The 25,243-nt window shown below is 37.6% G+C and overlaps 1 protein-coding gene across 1 annotated transcript in view; it reads left to right on the top strand.

Annotated features, from left to right (window-relative positions):
* Positions 1 to 25,243, top strand: part of WDR70 (WD repeat domain 70) — a 271,973-nt gene that overhangs the window by 55,629 nt on the left and 191,101 nt on the right. The window contains exon 8 of the mRNA XM_052659024.1: positions 22,530 to 22,683. Coding sequence (XP_052514984.1) covers positions 22,530 to 22,683 — 154 coding nt within the window. The remainder of the gene's footprint in view (positions 1 to 22,529; positions 22,684 to 25,243) is intronic.

Raw genomic sequence — 25,243 nt, 5'->3', positions numbered from 1 at the left:
CCTTAACCGTTTTCTTTCCCATAACTTTGTTAAAAGACAGGTCTAGTTGTCCTCTATAAGATTTTTCCTTCCAGATTTTCTAATTGCTTCCTTTTGATATCATCTAAGTTTTTTCTTTATCTCCCGTATTTCCTATAGAAGATCCAAAGGCTTGCTTATAATCCATATTGTCTTAATATCAGGTGGCATGTATTATCTGGTTGTTGTCACTGTTAGTGACTAGAAATTAAGACTGATCCCTGGGGTAAGTTAGAATATCTGATTCCTCCATTGTAAAGTTAATATTACATACTTGAGATAGGCAAGAACTTTGTGGGAAAATACCTTGGTACCACGTTAATATCCAGATTCTATTCATCCTTTCGGTTAATAAGTTTAGCATCCATTGATTATTCATACCTGAATCATTTATTTTGTTTCATTGAGTACTGCAAGATAGTGGTTTTCTAATTCTGCTATTTCATCTACTTTTACTTGTTGGCACTCTTCTGAAAGAAGTACTTTTTCTTCAGTAACTGATATTAATTGATTCCCCTGAAACACAATTCCTGCTGAAGACTCAGGATAAATGCTTAGTTATTACCCTTTTATTACTCATTTTTAGCTTATACATTAGTGTTGTTAAATGAGTTGTTGCTATTGGTGATGATGATTGTGTTTTTTTTTTCTTTTGCAATTACCGGTATTTATGATTTTAAAATTTTCCTGTGTTTCAGTCAGTTGGAGTCATTTTTTTTTTTTAATGTGTAAGTTGTCCAAGATTTGGCCAGTGGGAGTCCCTGATTGCTGTGTTTTGACATGACCTTATTAGTCTTTAAAAGCTTACTTATTATCCTAGCACATGCCTTTCCAAGTCCCAGAGTAAGGATTTTTCCACAGACAGCTGTTTTGTTATGGGAGTGGTATTCAAAGACTAAATCTGGTTGCTGCACATGTTCACTGATATTGGGGTATCATTACTTCTTGACCTTTTCAGTTGAAAGAGGTGAAAAATATAGGTATGTGAGCTCAAATGTAGAGGCCATTTGATATTTCCAGTTCAAAATTTTAGTAAACTTAATTGCAGAATATTTTTTTATTTACAGAAAAGCTATAAGGTAGTCTAGAGTTCAAGTACACCCCTAACCCAGTTCCTCTTATTATTAACATCTTACATTACCACATCACATTATACCCATGACAGTTAAGCCAAGGTTGGTGCATTACCATTAGCTCAACTCTAAACTTTATTTGGATTTCAGTTTTTAAAAACCAATATCCCTTCTAAGATACTACATTACGTATAGTCTTCAGGTCTGTCTAGTATCCTCTGGTTTATAATAGTATCTCAGTCTTTCCTTGTTTTTCATGACCTGGACAGTTTTGAGGTGTACAGGACAGGTATTTTGTAGAATATCATTTGATTTGTTATTATCTTTTAAATGATGTTTTTCCATGGTTAGACTGAGGGTATGGGTTTTGGGGCTGAATATCACAGAGGTGAAGTGCCCTTCTTAACACATTTCAGAGGTACATGCTGTCATGTTTTTAAGATTTCTCCACTGTAGTGTTACTTTTTCCTCACTTTTCCATATGCCATTCTTTGGAAGCAAATCAATAAATGCTGCTCACATTTGGAAGAGTGGAAAAATTATGCTCTACCTCCTGGAGGGGATGATAATTACGTAAAACACTTGGAATTCTTCTGTAATGGTCAGATCTTTGAGTTTTGCTAATTGCAAATTTGATAAATGTGCAATAAGGTCTTAATTAATAACTTGATAAATATTGCAAGAAGCAGACTTTGGTGTGCCATTAGAAACCCTTGCTAAACAGCTTTTTAGATGAAGTTGTTCACTCATATGAGAATCTATGCGTACCATATTCAGCTGAGTCCTTCTTTTGTCACTCATCTGCATTATTTCTATTTTATCTGCTAAGAAAACTTGAGGGAATCTGTTTTCAAAATATAAAAGCACAGTATGCTGTTTTCAGACCACCTCCTCACCTGTAATAAAAGATGTCAGAATTTGGCTGATATCCAAGAGGCAGCATTATGATGAATAAGTGGGTGTCAAAGATGTATTCACACCCAGAGGAGCCCCAGAGCCATTCAGGAGGGGAGGCAGAAGTTCTCAGTTTAGGGGTGAGCCTGAGGCAAGGTGTTCTGGATTTGGGGCAACTCTGATGAATTTCACCAAAGGACTGATGCTGTAATATTATTAGCCTCATTCTCACTCTCCTGGGACACCTTGAAAAGAGTGACGTTAAATGTTTTCTTGATCTGCCAATATAAAAATCAAATTAAAAAAAACACTTTTGTTGTTCACCTTCTTTATGAGGCATCCTTTGGTATTTTGAAGTCATTTAACTTTGTTTTGGACTTTTGCCCCATATCAGTATTAGGTTTATGGATCTCTAGTTTCTAAAGTCGTCTTTTGTCATTTAGTGAAAATCAGTATCACATTTTCTCTGATCCAATCTGCTAGTCACTTTTTACTTTCTTTGTTTCCTTACAGATTCTTAATAATTATGTATCTATATAGATTTAAAAATTATTGATAGAATCCTTAAGATCACAAACCCTTCTGTTGTATTCTCTATGCAAAAAAATATAGATGAAGTAAAACTTTCCATAAAATATTGAGAATTTTTGAATCATTTCAGTTCAGTTCAGTTCAGTTGATCAGTTGTGTCTGACTCTTTGCGACCCCATGAATTGAATCATTTAGATAGTGCAAAATAATAATTTCTTTTTTTTTTCAAGAATTTCTTATCTTCAACCCACTTAAAGATGACTACTCTCTATTCTCTTCTTTTGAAAACATTTTTATTAATGAAGTACTACATAAAGTTATGTTTTCATTCAGAAATTAAAACATTTCAGATAAAACTAAGTTCTTTCTTTATCATCTTCATTTTAATCTTTTCCCCAGGTTTTATTACTGTTTTCATTGTGTTAAATTCTTTGAGGTTTTTTTCATGCAGTTATCAACAAATATCAAATGTATATATCAAAAAATAAGTACCTTTTATATTTATTTTCATAAATAGTGTAAGGTGGTTGTTATTCCATAATTTTTTTCCCCACTCACAATATTGCTTGGAGATTTTTTATATCACTGCATGTATACTGCTATATTCTTTCTAAATGCTACATAGCATATTATGTATAATTTACCATAGTTAAGTGGTTTTAAAGCTTTAATTAGTATCAGAACCATATGAAGGGCTTGTTAAAATATTAAGTGCTATGCCTTACTTGAGAGTTTCAAATTCTTTAGGTTTGGGGAGGCTAAGAATTTATATCTCTAACAAGTTCCCACATGCCACCTTGATCTGGGGACATACTTTGAACACCACTACACTGATTAGCTATTCTCCCCTTGATGGACTTGATGGTTGTGGCAACTTTCTTACTATTCCAAATAAATGATGGAATGATTACCTCTATACCTCATTGGTCATATGTGTAAATCGAGTGTTTGTCAAGATCAGATCGGAGAAGGCAATGGCACCCCACTCCGTACTCTTGCCTGGAAAATCCCATGGACAGAGGAGCCTGGTAGGCTGCAGTCCATGGGGTTGCTAGGAGTCGGATACGACTGAGCGACTTCACTTTTACTTTTCACTTTCATGCATTGGAGAAGGACATGGCAACCCACTCCAGTGTTCTTGCCTGGAGAATCCCAGGGACGGGGGAGCCTGGTGGGCTGCCGTCTCTGGGGCCTCACAGAGTCGGACACAACTGAGGCGACTTAGCAGCAGCAGCAGCAGCAGCAGCAAGATCAGATAGCAAGAAATGAAATGCCTTTTGTGTACATTTTAAAATGTTGACATTGTCACATAACTCTCTTTTGATTATCCATTTTGTGAAATGTCACATGGGTTTATCCTTGGGAGACAAGGATGCAATACAACTGTGTATTTTGTTGTCTGTGCGTAAATTAAGTAACATATGTGCAGTGACCAATCAGTGACAGACTTTGAAACAAGTGCTGTGATTGGCAATTGATGAAGATGCACAGTTCTACTTGTATAGTGATTTTTGGACTGACATGCTAGTAGCAAAGTTTGTACTTTATGAGGTTACTCACGGTTAGTATACTATAGTAACTGAAATTTGAGCTGTGTTGTTGGGATCTGGTATTATTTATCTAAACCATGGCAACTGAAATTCATGCATATCAGAACCATGTAAAACAAGGGTTGCCTTTATTTGATATGAAAAATAAAAAGGAAACTCAATGGGACATACAGAATGAGGTTTTTTTTATTGTTGAAAATAAATTATGTCCCTCTACTATGATCTTCTTGTCTGCTAATGATTAACAAGGTTAATGATTCATTTGGAAACTTGTAAGCCTGGTGTCTTGCTTTAAGTTCTGGGATAATAGTCAATAAAGTGTTTTTTAGTCAGATGTAACATAATTCAATTAATAGTATTGATTAAAGTGATTATGCATTTACATTCACTTTTGAGAAAACTTTTTGCAGTTTTGTTACTGTACCATAATGGTTTTCAAGAGTTCATCATTTGTGTCAGATGTTCAACCTTTTCAAGTGGATAAATTCTATTTTTTCATCAGGTGATTATTGTTTTAAAATTGCTATTTTAATAGATGTTAAAATAAATTTCCACTTAGAAAGTCCACCAAAGACTCATAACTGAAAACACAGTTGTTTTTGGTCATGCATTATAGAGACTTTCTTCCCAAAGCATTCTGTGAATGGACGCTTACTGGAACCACTCAATTGTATGAACATTCAGTGTGACGTGAGACAGCCCTGCATGCATACTTCAGTAATTTCTCAGACTTTGCATAATTACAGATTTCTCAAACTGGGGTTTATGGATGTATTTTCAGAGGCTCATTAATTCTCTTCATTAATTTAAAAAATTTGTTCATTTTCCTGTTGATGATCATTTAGTACAACCCTAATGCCTACATTTGTTTACCTTTGTGTTTAAAATCATCTGGGCTCAAATGCTACTTTCACTTTCCGTTGCCATGGCCTCATGAGAAAGGAGCAGAGACATCCTTTATATAAATGATAAAAGCAAAGTGAAAACTTGTTTTGTCATAAAGTGTTATATGAACAAAGTTTCAAAGTAGTTATAATAGAGACAGTTGGTGGGAAGATTGAGTCATCACTATAACTCAGTACAACAGTGATGTGCTGTGCAGGTAGCAAGCATTCATTAACTTGTTCATCTGATGGCAGATTAGAGGACTATGGCAGATGGATATAATCAGTTTATCTCAACAACAGAGAAGTTGTTTCATTCTTTATAATATTGTTTCAGCAAACAGCATCTTAAAATTAATTTGAATTTCTTTGGTTCTTTTGTTTTAGTATTTACTTTAAAAAATTCACTTTATTGAGGTTTAATTTATATACCATAAAATCCACTCATTTTAAGCCTGCAGTTCAGTAGTTTCTAACAATGGGATTATAAAACCGTCACCACAATCTAATTATCATTACTCTAAAAACAAACCTCTTTCCCATTTGTGGTCACTGTCCATTTCCACGTCCAGCCTTAGGCAGCCACCCGTCTGCTTTATAGGTGTGCTTTTTCTGGATGTCTCAGATAAATGGAACCATATGTGATCTTTCATGTGATCTTTTGCATCTGGCCTCTTTTCCTTAGCAGAATATTTTTGAGGTTCGCCCATGTTGTAGCATACATCAGGACTTTGGTCCTTCTTATGGTTGACTAGTATTCTTTATATATATATGTGTATGTATACATACACACACATATATATATATATATAGAGAGAGAGAGAGAGAGAAAGCATATTTTGTTTGTCCATTCACCATTTGGTGGACATTTGGGTTGTTTGTAGTTTTTGGCTATTGTGAATAATGCTGCTATTGAACATTTGTGTAACAAGTCTTTTAATGGGCATATGTTTTCATTTCTTTTAACATAAATTGGGAATTGCTAGGTCATAATGTAAATCTATATTTAACATATTAATAACTTGAAAACTGTTTTCCAAAGTGGCTATACCATTTTAAATTCCCACAAGCAATATAGAAGGTTCCAGTCTTTCTACATTCTCACCAACCATCCCCCCCACCCCCATGCTATGCAGCTTGTGGGATCTTAGTTCCCTGAAAGTGAAGTTGCTCAGTCATGTCAGACTCTTTGCGACCCCATGGACTATAGCCTACTAAGCTTCTCCGTCCATGGGATTTCCCAGGCAAGAGTACTGCAATGGATTGCCATTTCCTTCTCCAGGGGATCTTCCCGGCCCAGGGATCGAACCCAGGTCTCCCCCATTGTAGGCAGACGCTCTTCCTTCTGACCCACCAGGGAAACCCCTGACTGGTGATTAAACCCAGGGCCCTGGGCAGTGAGTCCTTAACCATTGGACTAACCATTGGTTACCAGCATTTGTATTTGTCTTTATCATTCCTGTGGGTGTGGAGTGATCAGTATTTACCTTTAAATTCATTGCAAATCTACGCTTTGATAAGAGTTGTTAGAAAAAGGAGCCTCATTATATATTCACACTCAGTCTTGCATAACAAGCTTTTATTTATTTGCAACTAATCTTGGGTATCATCAATAGGAAAGAAAACGTTACAAGATAACTTCATTTGTAGAGTTAGTGCACGTGTGTGTGCTCAGTCACTTAGTCGTGTCCGGGTCTTTGTGACCCCATGGACTATGCCTGCCAGGCTCCTCTGTCCTTGGGGGTTCTCCAGGCAAGAATACTGGAATGGGTTGCTATACCCTCCTCCAGGGGATCTTCCTGACCCAGGGACTGAACCTGCATCACGTGCATTGCAGGTGGATTCTTTACTACTGAGCCAAGAGTTAGTAGGTTAATTAAATCATGAAAGTTATTCTTGGTATGTCAGGATAGTCCTGGGAATGACAGGACTTTCTTGTGGTTTACTAATTAGAAAGGAGGTTGTTGATATGATCTGTGTAGAGGTCCGTGTGGGATTGTGTGCATCACCAGAAAGCTTTACTGTGAGGTGAAAGATGTGTGGAAAAGCACAGTTAATATTCTTTGATATATATACTGTGTACCTGAATATATTGATATTTTCAGATATTTTCACTGTAATATTATATAAGCTTAAGGAACTTTTTTTTTTTTGCTTAATTTCCTGGGTTTCTGTTAACCCTCTCTATCATCAAGTTACACAATTTGTATATTTTATCTCATTGACTAAAAACCAGTGACCTCTGAGTTGTGTCTCAGATGTCAGTAGCTCTTCAAAAAGACCTTTCCTAATAATCCTGTTAAAAGTAGCTCATCTCCCCGCCTCTCTACCACCACTCACTCTATGCACTGTTCTGATTTGTTTTCTTTATAGTACTTACCATTAGCAGAAATGACCTGTTTTTTATATTTGTTTACTTGTATTCTAATACCTGGAATGGTGCCTGGCATATAATAGGAACTAAATCACTTCATGGGAAATAGATGGGGAAACAGTGGAAACAGTGGCTGATTTTATTTTTCTGGGCTCCAAAGTCACTGCAGATGGTGACTGCAGCCATGAAATTAAAAGACGCTTACTCCTTGGAAGAAAAGTTATGACCAACCTAGATAGCATATTGAAAAGCAGAGATATTACTTTTCCAACAAAGGTCCGTCTAGTCAAGGCTATGGTTTTTCCAGTGGTCATGTATGGATGTGAGAGTTGGACTGTGAAGAAAGCTGAGCGCCGAAGAATTGATGCTTTTGAACTGTGGTGTTGGAGAAGACTCTGGAGAGTCCCTTGGACTGCAAGTAGATCCAACCAGTCCATTCTGAAGGAGATCAGCCCTGGGATTTCTTTGGAAGGAATGATGCTGAAGCTGAAACTCCAGTACTTTGGCCACCTCATGCGAAGAGCTGACTCATTGGAAAAGACTCTGATTCTGGGAGGGATTGGGGGCAGGAGGAGAAGGGGACGACAGAGGATGAGATGGCTGGATGGCATCACTGACTCGATGGATGTGAGTCTGAGTGAACTCCGGGAGTTGGGGATGGACAGGGAGGCCTGGTGTGCTGCGATTCATGGGGTCGCAAAGAGTCGGACACGACTGAGCGACTGAACTGAACTGAACTGAATTATTCATTAAATAAGAAATAAATAATGGAATGCTTTCATATTTTTCTCCAAAAATTTCTTTTTGTATAGAATAAGAAGGCATTTCCACCAAGGTGCACCCCCCGTTTTTTTCAAAAGGAAAGGAAGTATAAAAATTTTCCAGCAAAATTGAAAAATTTTAACTTAAACCATATCAGTTCAGGGTAAATAAGGAATCAACAGTTTTGAAATCTCTGGCTCTGCATTGTTATGATGCATTGGGCTTCAGGTCTCAGGTTGGTGTGTTTCGCTCTTTATGAGCTAAATAATATGTAATCTCAAGGTAACTGCTTAATGAATTTTATTGCATCTTACCATTTCCATTCATTTTATATTAAAAGTGAGTGCCACTGAACTGTGATTTCTACTGTTTAAAATGGCATTTGTAGTCCTTGGCATATATCTGTTAGTTTCTTTTTTTGATTAAATAGTTCCAGAGTTCAAAGAAAAAAAAATTGACCATTAACTAATATTTCGTCTTCCTGAGTGAATGCTTGATTCAGCAATGTAAAACTATCACGAGAAATCATAATGGGTGAGTCGTTGCTCTAGCCATTGGGCATGATGCTCTGCTTAAGTAGCTGACCTTGTGTCCTATCTGTCAGTTATTGTGGAGGTAGAAAGAAGTTTCGTTACTCTCCCAGACTTCTGTCGAATTATGTTCCCTCCCTCTTTCTTTTCTATAGCAAACTGATTTATATTAAATTCACTTCTTCAACTAGTCTAGGATCAATGTACATGACGGATAAGAGCAAAGATTCAGTGTCATAGAAATCTGCATTTGAACTCTGCTTTTACCAATTCATTTTCTGTGTGACTAGGCAAGTGTGATCACTTTGACCCTTGCTTTCTTTCCCTGCAAAATAGAATGAATAATTCCATTTCTTTGGGTTGTGATAATAATTAATGAATATGCAAAATGTGTGGCCCAGTGCTTGGTGCTCAGTAATGCACTGTAATTATTAGCTCTTATTATCTTAGTATTGTTTAGCATGAAGGAATTTCAGTACACAGACTCACACATTGTTATCTTTTATGTATTACTTCCCATCACTAAGATTTTGTTAGTATCCTAAGATTGGATTGTATCTCTAAACATTTAGGCTATTTAAGCTATTGTCTGTCCTAATTTTCTTTTAGGCTTACTGGCTATCCAGATCTTTCCTTTCTTTTCCATTTCCCTTTTCTTTTTTCTGACCTAGTTCTCTTTATCTTCTTTTTTTTTTTTTTTTGCTATAATCTGTGAGAATCTTTTAAATCAGTCTACGTTACTAATTTCTTACTGTTTTGATTTAGTTTTTTATGGCTTTTAATGAACTTTTAAAGTTCATTAGCTTTTTAAGACTCATATTTATTGGGGTATAATTTATATACACCAAAATTCATCATTTTTAAGTGTACAGTTTTATGAGTTTGGGGAAACGCATGGTCATATTATCACCACCATCACGTGGTAGTGGTGATAATATGACTAAGCACAAGTTATAAAATGCTTTCGTTATCCCAGAGGGTTCCTTCTAGCGACTTTGCAGTCTTTCCTGTCTCCTGACCCTTAGAAAACCACTGGTCTGATTTTGTTGTTGCCTCTACCAACAGTGTTTCCCCCATTTTATTGTTCTGTAGTAGTCTATTATATGAATATACAACAGACAGATTATCTGTTCACCAGCTGATAGACATTTGGATTGCTTCTAGTTTCTAGGTATTATGAATCAGGCTGCTATAAACATTTCCATATAGATCTTTTGTAGATAGATGTTTTAATTTTCTTGCATAAATACCTAAGAGAGAATTGCTGGACCATATGCATTTTGGGTGTTAACTTTATAAGAAATTGCTTAACTTTTCCAAAGTGCTGAATCATTTTTACTTTCTTAGGAGCAGCGTATAAGGATTCTAGTCATTTCATGCTTACCTACACTTGGTATTATCAATATTTTTAAATTTAGCCATTCTTTTCCATGTGTAGTGTTATATGCATGCATGCATGCATGCTCAGTTGCTTCTTTTGTGTCCGACTCTTTGCGACCCTATGGACTGTAGCTCTCCAGGCTCCTCTGTCCATGGGATTCTCCAGGCAAAAATACTGGAGTGGTTTGCCATGCCCTCCTCCAGGGGGTCTTCCCCACCCAGGGATCAAACCTATGTCTCCTGTATTGCAGGCAGGTTTGTTACCACTGAGTCACTGGGGAAACCTGTAGGTGTTGTATAGTTGGGTTTTAACTTAAATTTTCCTGATGACTGGTTGAGCATCCTTTTATGTTCTTATTTGTGCTATTTTCTTTGGTGAAGTGTCCAAATCTTTTTTCCATGTCTAAAATTCAATTGCTTTTCTTGGATTGGTTGATAAAGTTCTTTATAAGATATGTTTATCAGAAATATTTCCTCTCAGTCTGTATTTTGCTTTTCATTTTCAGAATAGTGTCTTTTGAAGAGCTGCTTTAATTTGCTTTTAAATATCCCTGTATGTCCTTGTCTATTTGCTGCCTTTGTTAGTATAAACCATATTTTCTTGAAACTTTTTTAGATAGGAGGATTTCCACAAATATTTATTAAATGAAAAATAGTATTCAAACAAATCTGATTTTTGTAATATATGGCTTATATATTTCTGTCTTTCTGTTACAAAGGAAAGTTTAAGAGATTCCATCTTGGGATTGGACATAAAATTAGATAGGAGTAGTGAAGAATTTCTACTTTCTCTAATATGGCAAAACAGCATGAATTGCTTTTATAATTAAAAAGGTATGTTATACTTTAGAAAACAAAAGCTAACATAGGCAAAATTAAATGACAAATTATAAGCTCATAAAAAGTTGACATACATTTTGAAAGCAGTGGAGTGCTAGCTATACATAATACACGAGTTTCTACAAATCAATAAAGAGAACTATTTGAAAATTAAAAATTTCAAAGAAAACAACAGATAACAGCAGAAGAAATGCAACTGACCAATAAACATTATACTCAACTTCACTAAGAATTGAAGGAAAACAACTGAAAATTCGCCTGTAACATGGGCAAAGATGAAACAGATCTCTATTATCCTATGTAGCAAGAAGACAAATTTGGGGAGAAAGAAAGGGTGGGATATCAATTATTAAGCTGTTTTCCTAAAGAACAATTTGATAATATCTGTCAAGATGTAAAATGTAAACTGTGTTGATAAGATCTGGAGAAATAAGCACTTTCAGGCGTTGTTGCATGGAATGTAAATTAGTTCCATCCTATGGAGGGCAATTTGGTGTTATCTTCCAAATTATAAACACAGATACATACTCTTTGACCCAGGAACCCAATTTAAGGAGCTTCTCTGACAGATATATCCACACATGGAAATGACCAAGGAATCCTGTCCCTGCTTAGTTGTTCAGTCATTTTTCAGTTCACTCTTTTTGACCCCATGGATGGTAGCCTGCTAGGCTCCTCTGTCCATGGGATTCTCCAGGCAAGAATGCTGGAGTGGGTTGCCGTTTCCTCCTCCAGAGGATCTTCCTGACATTGAACCCCCATCTCCTGTGTCTCCTGTATTGCAGGCAGATTTTTTACCCATTCAGCCATTAGGGGAGCCCAGGGACAAGTTTATTGGAGAAGGAAATGGCAATGCACTCCAGTATTCTTGCCTGGAGAATCCCAGGGACAGAGGAGCCTGGTGGGCTGCCATCTATGGGGTCGCACAGAGTTGGACACGACTGAAGTGACTTAGCAGCAGGGACAAGTTTATTATTTCAGCATTGTATACAATAGCAACAGATATGCTTTCTTGAATTTTGTTTTTACAATGCAACAATGACAGTCTGAATATGTGCTCATTTTCCTTAAAAATTTTTATATGTAGGTATGTTCTTTGTCTTTTATGCTATACAACAACTGTTAGCAAACTGTGGTCCTGCAAAGTCACTTCAGTCATGTCTGACTCTTTGTGACCCTGTGGACTGTAGCCTGCCAGATTCCTCTGTCCATGGGATTCTCTAGTTAAGAATCTTGGAGTGGGTGCCATGCCCTCCTCTAGGGGATCTTCCTGACCCAGGAATTGAACCCATATCTCTTAAGTCTCCTGTATTGGCAGGCAAATTTGCCTGCCAAATTTGGTTAAAGGGCCAAATCTAGTTCCTGGCTGGCTTTTTTTTTTTTTTGTATATACTGGAGTATAGGTGGTTTCCCAGGTGGTGCTAGTGGTAAAGAACCCACCTGCCAGTGCACGAGACATAAGCAACACAGGTTCAATCCCTTGGAGAAGGAAATAGCAACCCACTCCACTATTCTTGCCTGGGGAATCCCATGGACAGAGGAGCCTGGTGGGCTTCAGTCCACAGGGTCTCAAAAGAGTCGGACATGACTGAAGCAACAGCACAGCACACACACGTAGTTGGTTTTGTTTAGTTGGGCTTCCGTGGTGGCTCAGACAGTAAAGAATTTGCCTGCAATGCAGGAGACCAGATTGGATCCTCAGGTCAGGAAAATCTGGAGAAAGGAAAGGCTACCTACTCTAGTATTCTTGCCTGGAGAATTCCATGGAGGAGCCTGGTGGGCTACACTTCATGGAGTCGCAAAGAGTTAAACACGACTGAGAGACTAAACACAAGAGTTGGTTTTGGCCTTTTTTTTTTGGCACTTGAACTAAAAATTATACACTGTTAAAAGATTGTAAAACAGAATTCAACGAGAAAGAATACGTGACAGAGATTGTATATGGCCTGCAGAGCTTAACATATTTTCAATCTGACCCTTTATAGTGAAAGTTTGAGATCTCATGTCTAGAATCTCTTCCTTGTTATTTTAGTCCCCTTGCCTGGTGACAGAGAGGCTGTGAATAGATTCTTCTTGAGTTTTCTCACTTCCGTAAGGAATAGCTTGTAGCTAGTGGAGCAAACCTATGGTCCAAGGGAGTTTCAAGGGGCTTGGGTCTAGGAGTAATCCTCTCAAGGAAGTTTCCACTCCACGTGTTGCATATTCTGTTTTCCAGAAAGCTATTTTGTTAGAGTTCTGACTAGTTGGTCCATTTTCGTTTTGTCAAGCCCTGTGTCATCTCTTGAGCGTCATTTTTAGCTGCTAGCGGCCTAATGTGATAACTGTTTCCATAAGGGCAGTCTTTCTACTTTGAGAATGTATTTCCCTATGAATTCTTGATTTGTGGGATATTTTCCACATGAGGCTGTTGTACTCTTTTGGGGAGGTATTTTTCAAATCACTCTAGTCCTTTTCTGTAAAAATTTCTGGATAGTTTCTATCTTTCAGGTCTTTCAGTTTCTAATTCTGATATTTCTACCTATTGTTATGTTTTTTGAGGTTATTTCTTTTGATGTTTGGACTAGGGAAATCTAATGCATAACTTGGCAGCTATTATTTGTACAAATCTTCTGTAGCTTTTCTTTTTAAGGAGGACCTTCCTTTTTTTTTCTTTTTTTTTTTTTTTTTTAGTATTTAGTGATGTATTTGGCTGTGCTAGGTCTTAGTTACAGCATGTGGGATCTTCAGTCTTCCTTGTGTGATGTAGAGCATCTTTTTTTTTTTTTTTTTTTAGTTGTGGCATGCAGAATTTTTATTTGCAGCATGCAAGATCTTTTACTTGTGGTTTGTTGAATCCAGTTTCTGGACTAGGGTTTGAACCCTGGCCCCCTGCATTGGAAGCATGGAGTCTTAGCTGCTGGACCACCAGGGAAGTCCCAAGGACCCTGTCTTTATATATTCCTTTTGTTCTGTCTTCAGGTTCTCCCCTACACTGACATTTTAACATTCTTGGGTGATCTTTCAGAAATCCTTAATTTCTAGTCTTATGTTTTTATTCTTCTCCTAAACTTCAAAGGACTTTATAGTTGTCATTATCTTTCTGTCTGACTTCACAGCATGAAGTTTTATTGCAGTTAGTTCATTGTCCCCACTTTCTCCCTTCCTTCCCCTGTACTTGGTCCTTTCTTCATCCTTACCTATACTCCATGTGCTTCCTGCCTCTCCAATTTCTTCCAGATTCCTCCTTCAGGATTCAACTCAAGCATCTTCCTTGCTTAAATCTCACTTAGAGCACTGCAGTAGTCTCTTTTCCCCCACTATACCTGCCAAACTGCTTAATACAGTCCTGATGCATTTTTACTGAAATTTATGAATGCTTTGCCATGATTTGTAAAATCCTATGTGATCTGGCCTCTGCCCACTTCTCTTTTTTTCAGTTTGCTTCAACAAAATGGCTGAGGGATTTTACACAAGACTTTTTTCCTGCTTAGAATGCTCTCTCTATGGCTTGCTGCCTGCTCCCTATTCACAAACATGGTTAGCTTCTTTGTATGCTTAAATTCCACCAAAATGTTGCTTTTGTAGAGAGGCCTAAACTAGGGCTCTCCCATTGTTGCTCCCTCAACACCTTTTATTCTTTGTTAAATGATGAGCTCCTGTTGTTCTGCTATTAGAATTAAGACTTGAATTATTCTTAACATATCATAAAGAAAGCTGTTAGGAATAATTAGAGCAAGGACTTAGTTTTTGCTAATCATCCTCATTGGTTGGCTGTTCTTGATTGTATTTCTCTAATCCTCGGAAGATACGAAATGTACTGTTTAAATATTTAGGTTCATTGTCTTTTACCATGGAGCTTGGTTGTGAAATCATATAAAATCATGAAACTTACAATGCACTTGAACGACAGTAATTTCATCATATTTATAAGTAAGAATATACATTTTAATGGGAGAGTTATTGATTAGTTTTAGTGTTTATTCCTGGATAGAAGTTTTCTGTGGCCTTAGTTTTGTTTGACAGATATATTATTTTGTAAAGTTACTACTGGCTTCCTAACATTTAGTATATTAAGCCAGTAGGTGATATAGTCCTAATTAATTTTGCATTGGAAATCTCCTCTTTAGTATAAAAGCTAAAATGTTGAAGTAGCTGGATATTTATTTCAGCATGGAATAAATCGGTGTTTTTTGATATTCTCATACAGAAACCTTTGATAGTCTTGTCTCGTGTTTCTCACTTTCTTGTCCTGTTCCAAGCACTAGATAATATATTTTACATACCTGGAAGGAACAGACAATTTCATCCAATTCTGTAGGAAGACGGCATGCCAATCTGAAACTACATTTTCTCTATTATTGCCTTACATTTTCAAGAACATAGTAGTAGTTATATTTGGCATAGCGCTCGAGTTTTGTGAGTGGGTGCAAAAAATGAAAAAAGATGTAAGGATATTTCTCTTGAACACTTTGGTTAATAGTAATTAAAACACATGTGAAACTTGCACTAACTTGTCTTGTAATAAATTTGAAATATTCTATGTATTTGATTCAAATGTATTCATTACGGTTAGCCATCAAGATTTTATACCCCTCAAATAATCTTAAAGAGCCCTTGGAAGTAAAGAAGTAGTAAAAATAGCAACTACTTATTTCATATACTGTACTAGCAGCACATAAATGTGTCTTATATTTAATCTTCATCTCAATCCTGTAAGTATTATTTCTCCAGGTTTTTCAGTGGAGGAAACCAGGACTCCTCAACGGTATAAAGCCCGTACATGAACGGTATCTCCGGAGCTTCTCTGCATAGCGCTGTCTTTTAGTTCCATCTACTAATTTGGAAAGAAATGGGGAGACTGAGTCTTGCAAAGCCAAAGGGCTTGCTCATCGTCACACAGCTAGTTAGCAATAGAGTGAGGACTTGGATCGCTGGCCTCCTGACTCACATTCCGGTGCGCTTTTCACTATATCAGGACACCTTGGCTCCTGAGCCCCAAGTGACAGCCCCAAACAGCTGTGTTTATCTGTCTTGCATGTCCCAGCTTGTTTTGCTAGCAGAGCAAAAACTACTTAAAAGGATCCTCAATCTTCACCTCCCCACTCCCCTCCACTTATACTCGTATATTCCCACTTGCCCCATGAATAACTTCACAGAAGGAATTGTGCAATGTCACTAAGCCTTCCTCTGGTGTCAGAGTTACTCCCTGAGAGAACATTCACTTCCTTATGACTCCAGTTTACTGTCAGATTGCCTTTCCCTTTCCCTCTCTTCTCTTTGATCGGAATCTTAGTTGTTTAGGCAGGAATTTGAGGAGCAGATGTTACGCCCCTTGAACAAGCCCTTTAATTCTCCTTAGTACTGTGTCTAATGATTCTTAATCCTGTCCTTTTAACTCTGTGGCTAGCAGAATTAAGAGCAAAGTGGGCCAGGAATGGTGAGCTTGATGCCGAACATTTCATTTCAGTGTTGGCAAAGAGAGCACATAAAATGAGACAGAGGGAAAATGTTAGGCTTTCTTGTGAAACTAAGATGAATATTACTGTGGAATTGGTAGGATTTTGTATTTCCCTCCAAATGTGAATAGAGCAATTTGGCAGAGTAGATAGCCAGAGAAATGGAGCCACTGACCTGTCTCCACTACCCTGTCTTCTTAAATTTTGCTGCGTTCTTCAGATTTTCATTTCCCTTTGGAAACAAAAATGGTTCACCAGAAAAAAGAAAAGTTATTGCTTAAAGTGCTTGATCTTTCATGGTTCTTGAAGAAAATTAACTGTCTCCAAATGGGAATACTGTTAAGAAAGATACACCCTGTGATCTAATTGGTTCATTCTTTTCTCTCTTTATAGACTTCGGTTTAGCAGTCTTGGCTGACTAATCATCAAAATTCTGACCTGTTTGTTCATATATTTAAAAAATTGGACTAAATGGCCTATAGCTTTCTCAGTTCCTGATTAATCACTTGAGATTTTGGCAAGTCAGAGGCTGATTAAGAGAGAGAAATCACAGTAATTTGAACAGGGAAAGCGTACTATAAAGAAATACTAACTGTATCATGGGATTGGTGTAATGAGGGATTGGCTACTAAGAAGTAAAGTGAACTCTGAAGAATATAGGAATAACAAATAAGAGAAGCAGCCTTACTCCTAGCACATAGGATGTTTAAGAAAGAGGCTTCCAGGATTGAGATTTAGACCTTATTTGAGAGGGCAAGGCTGTGGCTCACTAAGTGATAAAGACGTTTCTGTGACAGGAGTACTTGCCAGAAACTCGGTTCACCTGATCACTCTGATATAAAACTGTCTGAGGGAAGTACTGGGGAATCTCCTGGGTGCTACTGTCTACTGATTGCTGTGCGCTTCACAAGCCTGGTCTTGGAGCAGCTGCACCATTGGCAGAGGTTGGAGACTGGAGAAGCCATGTGTGGTGTAGGAACCCACCAAGAGGAACACACAAGCTCCAGGGAGGAAAACCCCTTTCTCCTGCAGTGCCTTTCCAGCACTCTCTAAGGACAAGACTTAGCATCATGCCAACTGGCACAGGGAAATTATTTAAAGGGCTCAAATCCATTTTTGCAGAGCAAGCAGTGAAGGGTGAATTTGGAGTTGAGGGAATAAATGAACAACTGACACATTTGGTCAAACAAATGACCTTATATTTTATTAGTATTGATGCCTACTTACAGACTTAATTTGAATCTGGGACTCTGGTCAGAATTTCGCTGAGGACCTCGTTGTTTCCCAGTATTTCAGAAAGGGTGTCATGAGGCCAGAGAGACTTTTCTTTTATAAGAAGGAGGGGACCTGGGAGTGGCCTCACCTTCGCTTTCGTAGCTTCCTTTGTCATGAGCATCTGGTTTGGGTACTTCAGTTTCTCATCTACCTTGATACACTGATCTTGGGGATTGTGGTGAAGTTCCTCACGTTGTCGCATATTATAACCTCAGAGCTCACTCAGATCTTTGTTTGCATTATCTTTGCCATTGGAATCAGTACTCTGAATTTGTACATTAAGAATGACTTGTTGCAGAATAAATATTTCAGAAACTATCAGCTAGCATTTCATCATTTTACCAGAAACAGCATAAATTTTGAGCAGCAGTTTCTAGTTAGTGGTGGCTGTGGATAAAAGCAGTTTCATTGGTAAATATCTGATTTGGATTTGGTAACCAACCAGGAGGAATAACCTTACTCAGGCCTAACTAGACATACAGGAATTGTAACTTTTTGTGTATATTCTATTTTTGGAAGACACAGTTATCATGAGTTAATAGTTTTTTTTTTAATGAAATAACCTATTTATTTCTCAGCCTTAAAATTATAGACTTAGAAAGTAAATTGGACTAAATGACCTAACATTTTGTTAAAATTGTTTTACTGTTGAAGCCAATTTTATTTTGAGTTTGACCTGTTAGGATAAATCAAGGAATTTAATTAATTTTCTGACAACAGAATTACCTTCATAGAGGACACTATAGCCGAATACAGCTTTTTAAAAAAAGTGATCATTTTTATCTTTGATAGAGAAATTTTATATTTTGGGCTTTGATTATTAATTTGATTCTCTGCCTGTTTTTTAAAATTAAAATATAGTTGATTTATAATAGTTTCAGTTTTATTAGATAGTAATTCAATATTTTTATAGATTATATACCATTTAAAGTTACTGTAAAGTTTTGGTGCTCTTCCCTGTGCTGTGCAATATATATATAGCACATATATCCTCACATCTTATTTATTTTATAGACAGTGGTTTGTATCTCTTTATCCTCTGCCCCTGTCTTGCCTGTCTCCTCATCCCTCTTCCCACTGGTAGCCATGAGTTTGTTCTTTATATCTCTTAGTCTGTTGTATTATATTTATTTGTTTTATTTTTAGATTCCAAATACAGTTGATAACATACAGTATTTGTCTTTCTCTGTCTGACTTATTTCAGTAAGCATAGTACCCTCTTGGTCTCTTCATGTTGTTGCAAATGGCAAAATTTTATTCTTTTTTATGGTTGTTATGTGTGAGTGTGTGTGTGTGTGTGAGTGTGTGTGAGTGTGTGTGTGTGTATACTCCAGAATTCCTTGAGAATTCTTTCTACTAGGTTTCCCTGATGGCTCAGTAGTAAAGAATCCACCTGCCAATGCAGAAGATGCAGGTTCTATCCCTGGGTTGGAAAAATCCCCAGGAGAAAGAAATGGCAACCCTCTCCAGTATTCTTATCTGGGAAATTCCATGGACAGGGGAACCTGGTGGGCTATAGTCCATGGGGTCACAAAAGACCTCATGGTTTATGTTGAGTCCATGGGGTCACATAACTTAGCAACTAAATAACAAGAAATATAAAAATTTACCTTGTCATTTAATTTATTAATAATAGTTATTTAAAATTCTATGGCTTGGCTTAGAAGTTCAGTATCTAGTTCTCCCAATTTCTGTGAACCTAAATAATAATTTCTTTCCTTTCATTAACCTCTAGCTGAAATTTAGCACTTCCTTTAATTGTGAAAGCAGACAACAAAGTCACAGGTACACCTGAAGATTTCAGATATTTTCGTAACATGTTACCATTGTTACAGATGCTTCCTTGGTTGCTCAGATGGTAAAGAATCTGCCTGCAGTGCGGGAGACTCAGTTTCGATCCTTCGGTGGGAAAGATCCCCCGGAGAAGGGAACAGCTACCCACTCCAGTATCCTTGCCTAGAGATTTCCATGGATAGAGGCTGTAGTCCATGGGGTTGCAAAGAGTTGGACATGACTGAGCAACTAACATTTCACTTTCACTTTCATGCTCATCACTGCTTTGAAATTACAGTAGCTATTAGACCTGCCTCTAGGCATAGTTACTTGATACATTAGTCTAGAAGCTCACATATGATGTCACAAATTTGAAAAAAAAATTTTATAGTTAGTTCTTTAAAAATGATTTCCATGGTGTGTGTGGTGTATTTTTTTTAATGTGTTTAAAAAACATGCTAAGAAGGGCCCCATAAACCTCAGACTATGAAATGGTCCAAGCACAAAAGAGTGGTTCTGTATAGTGTAGGTCAGATTGTGTCATTTCTCACCTCAAAATGCTCTGCTGGATTTCCTCTCATTTCTTCCAAAGAGAGTGAAACCAAGGTCCTTTTGGTGGCTTACATGGCTCTCTGCACCAGCCTACTTGCTGCCTTCTGACCTTTGGTTCCTTTTGCTCTCTTTGTTACAGCCACATTGGGAATATACCAAATATTCTTTTGCTGCAGATCCTTTCTAGTAATTTCCAGATAATATCTATGTAACTTACTCCCTCAGTTATCTGATAGACACTTCAGTCATTTACTTCCTGACCACTCGATTTAAAACATTTATTCTTGCCCCCTTGATACCTACTCTGCCTTCCCCTCTGTTTTTCCCAGTACACTTACTGTCATTTTTCATATTTTACATGTCAGTTAGCCTAGTATTGATTTTGGGCGGGGGCTTACCATAGTCCTCTGTTAGCAGGTTGGCCCTTCAGCAGTAGTTAGGTTAACCTTGAGAGCTGTTGTCCTTCCTGTGTGTGACTTTCATCCCTTCTACCACCACCACCAGTTCATTTATGAGCCTACTGCATTAAGAGTAGTGGATGATGACAAAAGCCAGCTAATGTCAACTGAACTGGCCAACTCACTTTGTCTGCATGGTGGTTCATTGCCTCTTTTAAGTTTGATGCTTTCTGGGATTAACATGTGATACAAAGAGCTTCATTTTTGATTTCTACTTTTGTTTGTCTGTCTACATGGATCATCCCCATATCTTCTTTTCTCAGTCTCTTGATCTTTTCTACGTTTTACTTCTCATCTCCTGGAGAGCATGTCTAACCAATGTAGTTGATACATTTTGCTCACCCGATACAGTTAACATGCTATCATGGAGATCTGGGACCAGCGTGAATTTCTTTGTATTGTCCAGGTCATCCAGGTCCCTTGGGACTGTATTAAGACAGAGGACTAGAAAATTAACATAGCTCTGGTTTAAGCATGTAAATGTATGCTGCTGTTGATTTACATGTGAATGTCCAGTGATTTTGGTCTTCCTTCCTAATAGAGGTAGAAACACCTGCTTTGTGGGGTCAGTGACTGCACAGCACTTACCTGAGAGAGCAATAACCCTGTCTTTCTATGCTGCCGGATAGACTCTCCAGCTTCCACACTATAGTCTTTAGTTGGCAATGACCATCCTCAGCCTTTCATTTACTTTTTTCATTGTATTTACTGCCCCTAGCAATAGCTACCTAGTTCCATAGTCCTTTCAATTACTTCTTTTCCTGTGCTCTCAAATGCCTGAAATATTGCACCAGCCAGTGCCTTCCGTCTCACCAACAGTTTTAGCAATGCAGGTGCACTGCTGCAGCCCATCAGGGACTAGGTCCCACCAGAGAAGGGGGCCTCATTGCTAACCAGTCCATGATCGACATCACTCTAAAATCTTATTTTGGAATAGCTCCATAGGTCTACTTTTGATATCAACCCTCTCTGGTTTGATTCTCCCAAGACATATTTTGAAGCTTCAGGATTTGCATGTAGGAGATTTGTTGAGGAGTGCTTCTGGAATCAGCCCCTATGAGAGAAGCTGTGAGGAAAACAGCATTAGGAAGATGGAGGAACTGAATTGCCAGGTGGTTGCAACAGCAACCTCAACTGATTTCCACAGGGAGATCTGAAGCTGGAAGAACCCTTTTGAGGTATTCCCAGTTGAACCAGAGGGCTGGGCCATTTTACTGTACATTGACCAGTCCTTAAATGTGGGCTGCTTTGGGATAGTAACATAACCTTGAAAGAGGGAGTTCTCTGCAACTCAGAAAAATTCCTAAGACTTCAGCTGTAAGCCACCAGCAGGCCAAATACTGGAAGCTGGGGAATGAGTACTTCAGTCCTGAAAGGATTGATGCGGGTGGTCACCACAGCATCCACTATAGCCACAGTGGCAGGATCACTTTCAGTGGGGTGGTGAGGGTGAAAAGGATTCTCTGTGTGTATGTGTATGCTCAGTTGTGTCCGACTCTCAGTGACTCATAGACTGTAGCCGGCCAGGCTCCTCTGGCCTTGGAATTTTCTAGGCAAGAATACTGGAGTGGGTTACTATTCCCTTCTCCAGGGGATCTTCCCGACCCAGGGGTTGAACTCACATCTCTTGTGTCTCCTGGATTGGCAGGCCAGATTCTTTATCACTAGTGCCACCTGGGTGCTAGAGAAATAAGGGAGGAGATGAAAACTTCTTTAGACAGCTTAGCTGAGAAGGGGAGGAGAGAGAGGTTAGTCATAGGTTCCCAAGGAGACTGGAAGGGGTGGGATCCAGAATATAGGTAGATATGCCTTGGGCAGGAAGAGGTTCATTTTCATCATTGTAATCAAAGAGAAGAGTTCAGAAGCAGATACATTTATAACAGTAATGAGAGCACACTGAGGCAGTCCTTATATGTTTCTTCTGGGACAAATCAGGAAGAATCAAGAACTAGAGAGGGGGAGTTGTTTGGGTTGAAGATTTAAAGTGAGTAGACAAGTTTTTAATGGATTGCTGTGGAGAGTGGAAGGAGAGCTTAATAGGATAGCCACTGGTGTTGAGGGCTCTTTTGAGGTTGATGCTCCTGATTTTATAAATTATCAACTTGTATAGTTGAATGACTTTTTTTTTCTGACAGTGCTTAATGGGGTGAAAGTATAAACATATTCTGTGTCTTAACAGAATTTTTTTTTTTTTGCTTAGCCATCAGATCAAGTCATTACAGTACAGTAACACGGGAGACATGATACTTGTTGTATCTGGAAGCTCTCAGGCCAAAGTGATTGACAGAGATGGTTTTGAAGTAATGGAATGTATAAAAGGAGACCAGTATATTGTGGATATGGCCAATACCAAGGTAAGTATGACCGAGAATATTTTAGTGAATTTAATTGATTCCACGCACATTTATTCACAGCTTATTGTTGCTGCCATAATTTCTGCTGTAAATTAATGCAGTGTATTTCAAACTCCCCTCTGCTGAAGTCTACTGAAATACCTCTCAGTCCTACTGAGGGTTGCAGTCTCATGCCTCTCCTTTTGTTTATTGGCTGTTCATTGAGTGTCCAGTGTGTGTTAGATGGTTCAAACAGCATTCAGATAAAACTTAAACATAATGCTATATGCAATTGTATTGAAATGGTGGCTTGAATAGTGTTTTTTTCCCTTAATGTATTCCACTAGAGTTTCTCTCCCCTCATCTTAAAATCACCTCTCTAAAGATTCTACCAAAGATGTTTTTTTTTAGAGTGATGATGGTAAGGAAATAAAGCAGACAGTGCTCCAGATCAGCCTCTCTGTCTTACACTCAAATCGTTCTGTTTTTATCTGTTTGATTTGAAGCTTTTTGGGAATCCCAAACTTTATTTAAACAATGAGTTTGTAGAAATGAAAGCTTTAAAAACTCTTATTTAACTTATTCTTTTTTAGTTTATGGCTACCACAGACAATTTTTCTTTAAAAATGTAAGGAAAAGGTATATATTTTTTGCTAGTTTCTAAGCTCTTACCAATGATTTCAGCTGTTCAGGGCTTCTTACATTATAAAAACTAAGACTTTGTGGATTTAGGTTTTAGCCAAGAAAATTTTGAGAAGAAAGGCATCTGGTGGGTCTCTATCTGGCTATTTCTGCAGTTTCAGTTTCATACACACGCATGCACACGCACGTGGGCTTATTTTGTGGCTCAGTGGGAAAGAATCCCCCTGCAGGTCAGGAGTCGCAGGAGACACAGATTCAATCCCTAGATTGGGAAGATCCTCTGGAGAAGGGCATGGAAACCCCACTCTAATATTTTTGCATGGAATATCCCAGGGACAGAGGAGCCTGGCGGGCTACAGTCCATAGTCTCGCAGAGTTGGACACGACTGAGTGACTTAGCACGCAGGCACACATATAGGTGGCTCAGTGGTAAAGAATCTGCCTGGAAAGCAAGAAATGTAGGTTCGACTCCTGGGTCAAGAAGATCCCCTGAAGAAGGAAATGGCAACCAAGTCCAGTATTCCTGCCTAGAAAATCCCATGGACTGAAACCTCGTGAGCTACATACAGTCCATGGGGTCAAAAGGGTCAGGCATGACTTAATGACTGAACATATATATATATATATATAGTACATATAGTAAGATTATTGGGAAAGTAGAGTGAAGGTGGATAAATCTATGTAGATATATAGGAAATTAAAATATTAAGTTAATTACCAATATGTGAAAAACAACTGTATATTATAACTTAGTACTGTAACTCTCCCAACCTTGTCTAATGTTATCTCTATTTTGATTTCAAAATCATGGTAAAATACTTACTCTCTCCATTTCTCAGAAGCAAATATAATTGACTATTTATTTAGGAAATGCTATTTTTAGCTTAATTGTACTCCTTGACTTGAGTGATGGGTTTTAGAAATGCAAGTATTATTATTTGAAGGAAGCAGATTTCATGGGACACTTTTTCTTAACTTTTAAAACTTTTTTCTGATTCGAAGAGTAATTAATAACTTGTGGCTTTACTGGAAAGTTCAACCAATAGAGCATTAAGAGAAACTATTAAATATATCTGATCTGTTATGATAAAATATTATGTACTTAAAATATAAACAGGCCTTTCTAATTATGTTATTAAATTGTTATATTGTTAGATTTTTATCTCTTTATATCTTATGTGAATGTATGTATTTTTTTGGGGGTATACTTCTAGTGGTGTGTGTATATATATATATATTTCTGTTACATACTGCATTACAGGGAGAGTATTTATATTTATACTTTTAAAAACTAGTTTATTGAGTTTTCAACAGTAATTTTTATTGACTGTTACAAATTTGAAAAGGAAAAATTACTCATAATTCTACAACCCAAATATAATCGCAATTAAGATTTCAATTTTTGTATACCTTTTTTCCTTTATGCATCTGAAAAACATTTTTTTCTGATCACACGAGAACCTTTACATAAGGTATTGTTTGGAGCTAGTCGAGTGGAATGCGAGGTCTCAGAGTGGGAGTGAGGGGCAGGGGGGCCTCCTTCAGCCAGAGAGATTCCAGTTTTGTCTGTTTTCTATATTGAAGCTCTTTATAAGATATCCTTTGAAAATCAGGTTCTGCTGTTTCTTTAAAATATGGAGATCACTGATCTCAAGTTCATGGGATTTATTGCTTATATTATCTGAGAAAATGGCACATTGCTTCTTCAGGTTTAAATCACTAGGAAGGTAGGACAAGGATAAACAAGAATCAACCCTTAAACCATTGAAAAGCATACTTTAAAAACTGTAGTTATATTGTCATCTAAAACTCATTTATTCTAAACCAGAATTTTAGTATATTACTTCCAGTCAGAGAGTGTTTTTCTTTTCTCTTTTTTTTTGGCCCCCCACAGCATGTGGGATATTACTTCTCGGACCAGGGGTTGAACCCAGAGGAA

Source organism: Budorcas taxicolor, chromosome 20 (genome assembly GCF_023091745.1).
Source record: "Budorcas taxicolor isolate Tak-1 chromosome 20, Takin1.1, whole genome shotgun sequence".
NCBI lineage: Eukaryota > Metazoa > Chordata > Mammalia > Artiodactyla > Bovidae > Budorcas > Budorcas taxicolor.
This window is presented reverse-complemented; position numbering and strand designations above follow the sequence as displayed.